The sequence below is a fragment of the Malaya genurostris genome, chromosome 3, assembly GCF_030247185.1.
Source record: "Malaya genurostris strain Urasoe2022 chromosome 3, Malgen_1.1, whole genome shotgun sequence".
In the NCBI taxonomy this organism is placed as follows: domain Eukaryota; kingdom Metazoa; phylum Arthropoda; class Insecta; order Diptera; family Culicidae; genus Malaya; species Malaya genurostris.
Window position 1 is genome coordinate 181,554,280 of NC_080572.1, and position 13,512 is coordinate 181,567,791.

The following is a 13,512-nucleotide window of genomic DNA, read 5'->3' on the forward strand; positions in this document are numbered from 1 at the left end:
GTATGCAGCCTGAGTTAGAACCCCAAATCTTCGTCATGGACGTATGCACCTTTGGAGCTACCTGTTCACCGAGTCTTGCGCAGTTCGTCAAGAACAAGAATGCAATGGAGCTTGCCGAAATCTTCTCAAGGGCGGCAAGGGCCATCAGGGATAACCACTACGTGGACGATTTTTTGGACAGTGTAGACACCGTAGAAGAGGCTATTCGATTAGTCAAAGAGGTGAAATATTCATGGACAGGCGGGGTTCGAGATCCGTAACTTCAGCTCAAATTCGGACGAAGTTCTAACGGGTATCGGTGAAACAGTTGAGCGACAGCAAGTATCGATGAACCTGGATAAACTCTATACAGAACGCGTTTTGGGCCTGATCTGGATACCGAAGGAAGATGTCTTCACATTCGATTTGAGCAACATGAAGGAGGAAATCAAAGCATTAGTTGAAAGCGAAAGTATACCAACTAAGCGTCAAGTCTTGAGAACGGTCATGTCTCTGTTCGACCCGATGGGATTGATTGCACACTTTGTTGTGCATGGCAAAGTTCTAATGCAGCAAATATGGAGAAGTGGAACGGATTGGGATGACCTGATATCGGTCGACTTGCGAGATGGTTGGAGGACTTGGTGCCGACAGATGCAGAAACTGAATGCTGTCAGCGTACCTCGTTGCTTCTTCAAAGGGGTCAACAGTTCCATGCTCAAGGATGTGGAAGCTCATCTCTTCGTAGACGCAAGCGAACTAGCTTGTGCGGCTGTTCTATATCTTCGATTCTGCAGTGGAGGCGGGCCTAGATGCGTGTTGGTAGCGGCAAAAACCAAAGTTTCTCCGTTGAAACCGTTATCCATTCCACGTCTTGAGTTACAAGCGGCGATGATCGGAACGAGATTGATGGATTCTGTGCTTAAATCGCTAGACATCAAAATTACTAACCGCTTCATGTGGACGGACTCTACTACCGTGCTTTGTTGGTTGCGATCCGACAGTCGACGATACCACCAGTTCGTAGCCTTCCGTGTAGGAGAAATTCTCACTACAACCAGCGTAGATGAGTGGCACTATGTACCTTCGAGAATGAACATCGCCGATGCTGCCACCAAGTGGAAGGACGGGCCGAACTTTGACCCAAACAGCCCGTGGTTTAAAGGACCAGAATTCTTGTATCAAACACCAGATCACTGGCCCTCAGAACCGTCATTGAACCGAGCAGAGGCCGAAACCGAATTACGTTCAGTGTTTCTTTACCACGGAACGATTCCTTATTCGTTGATAGATGCTTCTAGGTTCTCAAACTGGAATCGTTTACTGAGGACGACAGCATACGTACTACGAGCTAGGCGCCGATTCAAAGGTGAAAAAGTTATCAAACCGTGTATCATGTCTAAGGAGGAATTGTTTCTAGCAGAGAACCTTTTATGGCAGCAGATACAAGCGGAATCGTATCCAGATGAGTATGCCATTCTACGTCGTAGTCGAGAAAACTGTACAAGTCCAGTTTCAATACCGAAGTCTAGTGCACTATACCGACTGTCGGTTTTTATTGATGAGTACGGTGTTATCCGGATGAACAGCAGAATAACCGAGGCACCAACTGTGCCGTACGATACCAAGTTTCCGATTATACTACCCAGAAAGCACGTAGCAGTACATCTTCTGGCCGAAAGCTATCACCGAAAGTTTCGCCATGGGAACAACGAGACGGTCTGTAATGAAATGCGTCAACGATTTTTCCTACCCGGACTGCGAGTTTTAATTCGGAAGATATCAAAGCAGTGCATGGCCTGTCGCGTTGGAAAGGCAATCCCTGTTCCTCCTATGATGTCATCGCTACCGTCAGCTCGCGTTACTGGATTGATTAGACCATTTACTCATACAGGATTGGACTATTTCGGGCCAATTCAAGTGAGACAAGGCCGCAGTTTGGTAAAAAGGTGGGTGGCATTATTTACGTGCCTTACGATACGTGCTGTACATCTCGAGATAGTACATAGTCTCTCTACCCAGTCGTGTATCATGGCCATCAGGCGATTTGTGGCTCGTCGTGGTTCTCCGGAGACTTTCTACAGTGATAACGGGACGAACTTTCTTGGGGCAAGTAACCTTCTGAAAAAACAGATACAAGATATTCACGAAGACTGTGCGGTAACCTTCACGAGTGCTAGGACAAGCTGGATTTTCAACCCTCCGTCGGCGCCTCATATGGGCGGCTCCTGGGAGCGAATGGTGCGCTCAGTAAAAGCAGCCATGTTGGCGATAGCAGATCACCCTCATCATCCTAGTGACGAGGTATTGGAAACCGTAACGCTAGAAGCCGAATCGATCGTTAACTCTAGACCACTTACATACATCCCATTGGAGTCGTCGGAGCAAGAGTCGCTAACGCCCAACCACTTTCTGTTATTCGGAACGAAGGGAATTACACAGCCAGAGATACCAGTGAACAACGGGAAGAACGTTTTGCGAGATTGTGGCGCCTAGCACAGTGTTTAGTGGATCACTTCTGGTCTCGCTGGATTCGGGAATACCTCCCAACGATAACTAGGCGCTCTAAGTGGTTCGAACCTGCTCAGCCGCTCAAAGTCGGTGATCTTGTTCTAGTTGTGGAAGAATCCAAGCGGAACGGTTGGCTACGAGGTAGAGTCGTTGATGTAACCAAGGCGCCAGACGGACAAGTTCGTAGAGCAGTTGTGCAGACGAAGTATGGCTTACTCAACAGACCTGCAGTAAAGTTGGCTCTTCTGGACGTACTGAATCCGGGAGACGGTCCGGAACTTCACGGGCAGGGGAATGTTACGAAACCGCAGGGCTGATTCGTGCCGCGGTGGTGAAGTTCAACACCGATCACTGCTGTCAACGGAAGAGAGCATAAATGTCAGTCGAAAACGTCAGGCAACATGACCGCGTGCCAAACTGTCGCCTGCAGCATAAAACAGTACGTGAACTAACAGTGCAGTCTCAGTACAAATTTATTCCTGATAATTTAAAATAACTAAGTGCTAAGAGTGTAAATCTAAGTGTTTGAATTTATTGAATTTAACTAGGTAACTAAAACTATACATGCAATTGTTTATGAATTTAAAGAAACTGATGGAAATAATTATAAATACTTAGACTAATAGTACGGCTCGATTACATGGGCATGACAGTAATATTGGGTATGCGAATACCGTACAAGCAAATTTGAACCTATTAGCTATACAAGCTACTACGTACAGTTTTGCGCTATTTGCCTCGGATAGAAAAGGAAGAAGAAAACGAAAATGTAAGTTAAAATTAGTTTATGAAACTGAATTCATAGAAACAAAATATATTACAGCTTTGAAGCTGCGATTTAGCTGCTATCAAGATTGTGGTACTTCCCCATCCGAACACCTGGATTCCTTCAATGTGATCCTTGAAAGTGAGTTTTTTGTCATACGTAAGTATTTAGCTTGATCAGACCATGTCAATTCCAAGCCATTCAATTTGAGAATGTGATTATTGTTTGGTTTAAAAAAGAAGCTCTTGGCTTATGAGGAAAGATAATTAATTGCGTTTCTGCTGCATTTGGTTTAATTTTCCATTTCCATCACTGAAAATATTTAAACTTCTTTGTAGGCGACTGCAGATCACTCTTAGATTTCTACCCGTGGCTAACAGACTTGTGTCGTCACAGAATAGCGATTTCTGACAACCAACGAGTAGATTTGGAAGATCAGAAGTGAAAATATTATACAAGATTGGGGCTACGCCCGAACACTGCGGAACACCGGCTCGTACGGGTAGCAATTCAGATTCACAATTCTGATAGCTAACCTGAAGAGTACGATCAATTAAATAATTTTGAATCATTTTGATCAAATAAATAGGAAACTGGAAATCAGACATTTTTGCTATTAAACCTTTGTGCCAAACACTGTCGAATGCTTTTTCTGTGTCTAGAAGAGCAACTCCAGTGGATAACCCAGAAGATTTATTTGATTTTATCATGTTCGTAACTCTTACAAGTTGATGAGTAGTTGAATGTTCATGACGAAATCCAAACTGCTCTGGTAAAAAAATTGAATTCTCATTTATATGAGACATCATTCTCAACAAGATATTTTTTTTCAAAAAGTTTACTAATAAAAGAAAGTAAGCTAATTGGTCGATAACTTGATGTTTCTGCTGGATTTTTATCAGGTTTGAGGATAGGAATTACTTTAGCGTTTTTCCATCTTTTTGGGAAGTAAGCTAATGAAAAACACTTGTTGAAAATTGTAACCAGGAGTCTCAAAGCAACATCGGGAAAGTTTTTAATAAGAATATTAAAAATGTCATTATTACCAGGAGCCTTCATGTTTTTAAGTTTCCTAATAATTGATTTAATTTCATCAAAATTCGTCTCAATAATGTCATCGTGTGATAACACTTGGGTTGAAATATTCTCATATTTCAGTGAGACTTCATTTCCAATAGGACTCACAACGTTCAAATTAAAATTGTGGACACTCTCGAACTGCTGAGCAAGTTTTTGAGCTTTTTCGCAATTTGTAAGAAGTATTTGGTTTCTGAGTTTTCTTAAGAACCTTAGAAAGTTTCCAGAAAGGTTTAGAATAAGGTTTAATTTGTTCAACTTCTTAAATTTCTTTTTGTAAATCCCTAATTATGTTTTTCAGGATCACGAGAACGTTGATATTGTCGTCGACGAACATTCTTCAACCGAATGAGCAATTGAAGATTGCCATCGATGATAGGAGAATTTAATTTAGTTTGAGCTTTGGGAACTGAAAGATTCCTAGCTTCGATAATGTAATGATTCAAATTAATAAGTGCTGTGTCGATGTCCGCAGAATTTTCTAAAATAGTTTCATGATCCACATGATTTTCAATGTGAGATCTGTAATCCAACCAATTAGCTCTATGTTAGTTGAATATAGAACTAATTGAATTAATTATAGCTTCGTTGTAAAGTCTGAATGTTACTGGAAGATGATCTGAGTCAAAGTCAGCATGTGTAATTGGTTCACTACAAATGTGACTTTGATCTGTTAGAACCAATTCCACTGGACATGCTTAGCATTTAAGTCCCCTATTACGAAAAATTTCGGTCGATATTTTGTGAGTTTTTCGCCTTTGAAGAAATTTAATTGTTCGCCGGTGCATTGGAATGGCAAATACGCTCCAGCGATAAAATAAATTTCATGAATGGTTTCAACTTCGATTCCCAAGCTTTCAATAACTTTAGTATTGAAGGAAGGTAAAATTCGATGTTTTCGATCTACCCGTCAATAAATCGTTAGAAGACGAATTGGAAGGCGTACCTGTTTTTTGTTTTAAATTCGAAGAAATAAGTGCCTTAGAAATTAGGCGTGGCATTGGTAACGGTTTTTTGATTTTCAGGTATGTTCTGTAAATTTAAGGTCGTTGATTTGACTTGTTGTCTAAGCGAACGAGCGTTTAAATTTTTTTCCCTGACAGGACATTTCAAATAATTGGATTTATGATTTCCATCGCAATTTGAACATGAAAATTTATCAGTGGTTTCATTCATTGGACAAACGTCTTTCGAATGCGATTTACCACAATTCAAACACCGTATATCCATATGACAATTTTTGGTTCCATGGCCGAAGCCTTGGCAACGACGACATTGCGTTAAGTTTACAATACGATTATTCCGTTTATAATGTTCCCAATGAATTTTAATGTGGGAAATGAAACGTACTTTTTCTAGAGTTTTCAAATTGTTTACATCACTTCGATTGATGTGTATTAGGTAAAGATCATGGGAGATTCCAGAGCGTGGTTTAGAAGTACCATTCGATCTTTTTTTCTTAAGTATTACTTGGGAAGGGGCAAAACCAAGCAATTCTTTTAGTTCATTTTTAATTTCATCAGTACTTTGATCATTTGATAAGCCATTCAAGACAGCCTTGAATGGTCTGTCTGATTTTATATCATATGAACAAAATTTATGAGGTTTATCGGACAAATATCGGATAAGAAGTTCATAATCTTCCAATCCATCAACCAAGACTCAACATTCTCCTCTTCGTCCGATTTGAAATGAGACTTTTACTTCCGGGAGAAAAGTAGAAAGTTCAGTACGGAATGCTTTGAAGTCGGAAATCATCACCGCCACTGGTGGCATAGATTGTTGTTTCTTCCCAGAACGACAAGCGTCCATTTTGGGAATTTTTGAAGAATTTTCTTCTATGTCGCTACAATTGGATTCAGGAAGAATCTCGTAAATATTGTTAGACGGCATAGGCTCAACGGAAGGTAAATCCGTCCGTTGTATTTTATTTTTACATTCAGATTCTATAAGATCGTGAATGCTATTAGAAAAATGTTGAATAACGGATTGGGATTTATTCCGTATTGAATTATTTTTAGCCTTAGACTTGTTACCTTTCCGGTTGGACGCAGACATTTTTTTAAATGAATGAAATTTGAATCAGGAATCAGAACAAATTGGCTCAAATGACACGTTCCCCTTGATATTTGGAGATTTGTGCCTAGACTTCTAGTTTGGAAAAGTCTTGATAAAGACTTATTTCGTGGTTGTCTTAAAAAGACTAATTAGTTCGTAGAATAGCTAAGCGTTAAAAAAGGCTGATTAATTTCTTTGTCTTGAAAAAGACTGGTTATATTAGAATATCACTTTTTGTATAGCCATGAGAAAGGCTGACTAATTGTTAGTCTTTAAAAAGACTGTTAGTGATTCAGGTAGCCTTGAAAAAGACTGAAGCCTTGAATCAATGAAACTCTAGGTAGAAAAAATTTCCAGGAGCCAAAAGCTATACGCGTGCGATGCGGACGACTGTTCAACACCGACTGGCAGTAATGAATGTAAGTAATGTATCAAAATAACCAAAAGTGTATCCAAAAATACGATCTGAAAAAAAGAAAACACTTTTTGTTTTTATAATCATTGTAAAAATTCGTTCGATTTGAAGCGGAGAGTTTTTCTCCTTGCCTACACTGAAAATCATCTTTGCCTATTTTTGAGGAGAAATCACTCATTGTCGAGCTCTTATATAAGCTACACAAAATTAGGTCGTTATCTACTTAAACTTTGACTTGATCGTAAAAAATGGATAGCGTGCTTTGTCATGGCATAACATTTTGGGTAAACTTACATGTACTTAAATTTTGATTTAAATTAGGTAGCGGCTGGTAACAGTGTATATATTTACATATCAATTATAAATAATTTTAATCGAACGGAAAAATATTGATTTCTACAGGGATCAAGCACAGCAGAGATGCCAGGCCTGCAAATGATTTGATTGCGGATTGTTTTGAAAATTATGATTTGCGCAGACATTCGTCAAAATCAAGATCTTTTTTGGAGTTTACTTTTTCAACCCTGCTTGAAGATATTTAATTTTTTTATCTGGCATCTCTGAAGCATAGCGTGATTGGTAAAGTGATCACATTTCACAAAGCCTACCTGGAATCGATTCCATTTGTTTGGAAAAGAAGAGTCGAACTTATAATATTAAAAACAGTGGTTTACAGCAGGTTTTATAAGGAATATTATACTTTCATTGAAAACTTGATGTTATGTGAATATTGGTAAATTGATTTAAATGTATTTTCTTCATTTTTTGCATTCACACCAAACGAATTTGCTTCGAATTTGGACTTTAAGTTAACGCTAAAAAAATAAAAATGTGAAACAGACGTTCTGTTTTTCTTTGTAGAAAGGTAATAGAATTGCAGGAAAACCCGACTATCAAACGAAGCCTTGGAGACCCATAGTGTTATATATCATACGCTCAGAGATGACTGAATCGATTTCAACAAGCTTAGGCTTTTTTGAAAGCTACTATTGAGACATTGATCAAATTCAAAGATCAAATAGCGGTCGACATCAGATATAATGGTATAAGTGACGTAACCGACAAAACGTGTTGTTGTTTTTAAAGCGCAATTTTCATGTCAAACATTGCCGGTTCGGTAGATGTAATCTTATATATGACTTAACCGACAACGTAGTGTTTTTCAGTGCGCAAAAAAATGTAGAAAGTGTATGCAAAAAGACAATCACCCTTTTGAAAAATTTGTCTTGAGTCGAATTGATCTCCCCATCAGCGTTGCCAAAGCAAAGTCTTGGCATTACATTCCTTTTGTGAAATTTGGCCTTTTCTCTTTCAACATACATCGCAGCCGGTTCCTAACATACAGAATCATTGCATGGCTAGTACTATGGATCCTACTGACACTAAGCATCCTTCCAGGTCGGGGCTCGAACATACGACAACTGGCTTGTAAGAGCGTTGCCAGGTATGCCGATTTTTGACCTCTATACCGTAATACAGATATGTTTTACAAAAATACCAATTCACTGTTACCAATATATCAATTTTCGGATTGGCTTAGCATGAAAATGTGGTTCTGGGTCCTTTTTTTGCTCACTGATGCAGAATCGATTCTGGTACAGATGTAGTACAGATTTTTGCGCCAGAAACAGATTTTTGAAAAAATGACCTGGTAACTCTGCTCTCCATCCGTGCAAAAATGTTTTGTAATACTGAAGACACTGCTAATGCCGCCCGCAAAAGTTTTAGACTAAAGATTTGTGGCTCCTAGTAGTCCGGACCTCAGAGACCCAAATGTCTAACTAAACGCGTAATTGACAGTTGCAGAACAGCATTCAAAAGTCGTGTTGTTGTTGGGATGATATGGTAAAATATTCAGACACATCGAGCATGTTTGTTTTGAAATGGCTTAATGAAGATAACTGAACTGGAAAATGTTGATATCATTGCTTAAAGTAATTGTGAAAATGCACAGAATAAAATATTTTGTGAATTTACATCTATTCTCATGCACATATTTGGAGCAGACAGTTAAACATAAAGTTAATTTACAATTTTATACGTTTCAATATGATTTAATCGCAAAACTAAGCGTTAATTGAAAATTGAAAATTCAATGCAATCCAATTAAGTTTTGCATCGATCGATTCAACCCATATCTATTCCATGTTACTATCGATTTACATGTCATATAAATATCATTATTTCTTTCTGTGTGGGATTTGATAGAAATATCATGAGTTCCCATTTTTTCTTGCAGTTCTAGAGCGCAGTTCATGCTAACATTAATTAGTCGGTGAAGTTCGATTTAAACCCATTTACAAGTGGTTCATTATTAGTTGATATCCAGAAAAAATGAGCCGTTGGCTGATCTATAATGAACCCATTAAAGTCTACAGCAAATATCATTTAGTCTACATCAGCATTAGCATTTTAATCACCATTAAATTTTCATGACGCATGCATAAATATTTTTCAACCGATTAAAAATGAAAGATAAAACGGATTCAAAGCGGATAAAAATAACGACAATGTTGATTCGAAAAGAAGGATAAAAGGATTTCATCGAAAGACCTGGAGTTGCTCAACATCATAAATATCAACAAAGTCGGACAGGTTTAGTTCAAGGTCATCCTACCTATTCGCAGATGACATACAGATATTAATTACGATCTTGCGGTTACGAAACGACTACAACACAACCCGTTTTTTTGCAGGCGCCGTCCGACCGACAACGATGTCAAAACTGGTCTACCTAAGAACACTCGTCCTCACACTCAACATGCAAAGATGATGGATGTTGTTCAGAAAAAAAAATTTATTTGCACAGTCACCCTTTAAGCATTCCAATTTTTTTCATATTTAAATTTACCGTTCCTAGTTAAAACCAAAACAATTAAAGGAAATTTAAAATATACTAACATCATGTGAACAACTGAATGCAAAAGTCGGATAAGTGCAACTTAGTTTGGCAAACTTAAACGGGTATTTTGGAATGCAAGAACCGGATAAAAACATTGAGAGCAAAAACCGTATATGGACTTTACAATGCAAGAATCGTTTAAGGATCAAGAGTAAACCAAGTTAACTTGTGTTGATAAATTGTGTATTACGTACATTTTATTTATTACGTATGCATAGATCTGTGTATTCATATATGCAGCGCACCGAGTTTATCAAAGTGGATTGCACGATTGAGTTTAAAACAATCTTTTTTCACAATAATTTATTCTCAAGTGAATGTTAAGCCTGACATCTTGGATGAAATATCAGTTTTGATCAAGTTTTCACCAACGTTTGATGGAAAATTGCTTACATTTTATGAATGCATATTTTAATTCCCTAATAAAAAAGTAAGCAACACTGCTTCAATGCATTTGTATTAGATTGCGCTACACAAAATAGACAAAACTAAATTTTTTTTGTTACAAAAGCAGTTTGCCGGAAAAATAAATAGTTTTACGACAACATTTCATATCCATTGCCTTTCACGTGTTGAATTAATAGTTCCTATTTTGCGGGTTTACTTACAAAAGGTACGTAAATCTTTATATCACAATAATTGCTGCAAGAGGAAATCCATTTATGTTTGTTGCTAAATAAATGTATCAGTGGAGGTAAGCTGAAACTGAAATATTTTTTCTCGAGCAGTTTTAAGGAAAACGGAAGAGTCTTAGACTACGATTTTCGCTTTTCTTGAATTGCAATTTTAAGCAGTATGAACCGATTGGTTTATTTTTCAACCATATGGAAGATTTATTTAGTAAAATCAGGAAAAGAAGCGCCGGAATTTGTTTTTACGCACACATTGTTGGCATTACTCATACGCTTGCAAAGAGTCTTGCTCCTTGAAGACATCTTTTTTTACAAGAACCGGACAGAAAAACTTCGAATGCAAAAACCGAACAAAAGCTTAACCGCTTCTTCCAAACCAAATGTATTTATCCGGTTTTTGCATTCAAAGTTTTTACCGCCAGACTGTATCTCCAGTTACCTGTAATAAACTTCATTTCTGTTCCAAGATATTGGTTTCCCTTACAATTGGAGATTTACTATACACGTGATTGTGATTATGTACACCTAACAAAGCAAAATTTAAAAGAATATTTCTGTATAAAATGTTCATTTCGACCTAAGTAACAATGAGAGATTCTCTTTGTATGCTTTCTATTTCGATTATTGCGAAATATTCCTGCTTTTCTCGGTAATTTTTTCAGTGCATATAGAAAGATGATAGCTTTAGTTATTACCGGTAAATAATTGGAGGGAAGGATTGCTAAGAGTACCGTAATAATCAAAAGAGAAAGTAAACAAAGAGTATCTCTCATTGTTACTTAGGTCGAAATGAACATTTATACAGATGTCTTAAGTTCTTAATCTTATATCTAAATATTTAATTTCACTGGTTGTTGAATCAATTAGTGCGGAAATTTGTATCATCATCATTAATCATTTTTCCCGTTCTTTAAAAAATTCTGATCCGAAAAGCAATTTGCAGATGAGAAATTAAGTTTTCGTTAAAGGCGAAACTATGAACTCGAAGCATTAAAACGAAGGGTGTCTAATATCGTTCTCGCTTTATAAAACTGAAACTGACCCAGGGTAATTTCACCAAACAAACACTTTTCACAAAACTGTGTTGGGTTCGCACCTGATATAAAAAGTAGGTTCGAAACTGACTCGATTTTCAGTTCAACAACGTTGAAACTAGGTTCAAAGCTGGCTTCAAACAAACGGTTAGGGTGGAAACTGTGTTAGGTTTGGCATTAAGCGAAAGCGACATAGAAAAGTATTCTACGTTCCATCGAAGCACACCAAGAGTTTGCCTAGATGTGGTAACTAACAACTTAGTGGTACCATGACAACCGGATGGATATCATCGAAAATGAGTTCAACCCACCCAACCACTATCAAGTTCGCCGACTAAGGAATATTTGGAAATAGTTAAGCGCAGACTGAAAAAAGATTGAATGATGTAATAAAGTGGCCGCTAAAGTTAACGTACTGAGTGATGATACGAAATATTTCAAGAAGTGTTCGTCATTCATCGAAACCAATTTTTTTTAATCCTCTGTGCAATGGTTTCATAACTCTTGTCAATAAGTGTGAGTGTAGTTTAAACCGTGGTTGACGATATCAAATGATTTTGTAATTAGAACTCTGCAGTATTTCTTTTATTCAACTATACAGAGCAGTATCCTTTTACAAACTAAACTAATTGAATTAACAAAGTTTTCATTGCAACTGAAGAGAGATTTGTTCGTTACTCGCATCTTTGTCCATTGCTTTGTTGTTGCTTATCTCAATGTTGTTATCAGATGCCAATCGTTATGCGGGATGTTGTTTTCTTGTAGCTTCTATAATTTTGGATTATTAGTGATGTTGTGCATTGGTGCGAATCGACGCGAATTTATTGTATGCAGTCAATTTGCTTCGCTCTTCTGGCACGTCAGGAAAGATATTGCACTTCGGTGCAAATATAAGTTTGCTTATATTGATCCGCGAAGTGGCATTAGCAGTCCAACATAATCTGCTATTGCACTGATGAGTCTGAGACGAAACGTAAAAGTTAGACAGAGTTAAAGGGTGTATTTGATAGAAATAACACTCCGAAAATCTTCTGTAACATTTGAACCGTATGAGTAAAAGCGTCTTTTGTCATTAACAACGAAGTACGAAGGATCCACCCTGTTTGGCCTGGTGCATCATCTTGCATGACAATTAAACATACTTTGATTCATTGTAAAGGGAGCGGGTCATTTCGCCGAAAGCCATTGCCCTCGATTGCCCGGTCTACTCAAAGCTAGGTTTCTTTGGTTTAGTTAGATCCGAACGAGCGGTAGCGAGGTCGGAGAGCACACGAAACAAATCGATCGCATTAGATATTTTTTCACTTAGTAAATGGAAAATACCAAATACATTTGCTTGGTAGATAAACTTATGCAATTGCTTTGATGCTTAGTGGTTAATACTCAACTAGTTTCCTTGGGAACTCCGCTCTGAAGTTCATGGATCAATCTTTATTCAAGAGTAAAAGAATCAAAATTTGTTCCAGAAGTACAATTGTAGGTCAACAAAACGGGCGTTAAGGTATTTTTTTATATAAAATTTTTTTATCCAGGCCAATTTGCGTACAAGCTTTACGTGGCCGAATGAGCCATGTTTTTATTAGATAAAATATTTTCTTTTTACCGTTGGATCTCGTTGTCACCCTTTTTCTAGGGGGAGATGAGCTTCCATTTTTATCTTGCGATGATTGAAAGGCACTTTGTCCGTGGCTCGTGTCGTCCTCCATTGTCGCATCGGTGGTATCGTTGTTGGTTTCCGTTTTTTCTTCGTTTTCCTTCTAATTCGCATTCTTGAGTTGGTTGTTAGTTGCTGTAGACGCGCCTTGTTGTGCATTAATTGCAGTTGCTGCACGGAGAACCCTTCGATCATAAAATTGCGATATCGCAGTTTTTGATTTTTGCGATAGTTGATTTAACTAATTTTCTTTTGATTCAACCAAAATGGTTTTTGGTTTGCATTTATTCAAGTAGTTGAAAATATGTTGTTTTGAATGCTGTCAAATGCCGGAGATAGTTGAAAGCAAAACAATAACCGCAATGCAAAATTAACAACTTTTTTAGTTGAAATCTTCAAAACGTCAATGAAAACAACATCGATGGTTAAAGCGTTTGGTAAAATTGTGTTCATTTGATTTGAGAAATTTATGATTCCATAACAA

General features: G+C 37.6%; 1 protein-coding gene across 1 annotated transcript; it reads left to right on the forward strand.

The window, feature by feature from the left end:
- The first annotated feature begins 327 nt into the window (after nt 1-327).
- Nucleotides 328-2,475, forward strand: LOC131434124 (uncharacterized). Its single transcript, XM_058600767.1, has one exon. It carries the CDS (start codon nt 328-330, stop codon nt 2,473-2,475), a length of 2,148 nt encoding a protein of 715 aa, XP_058456750.1.
- The last annotated feature ends 11,037 nt before the right edge of the window (nt 2,476-13,512 follow it).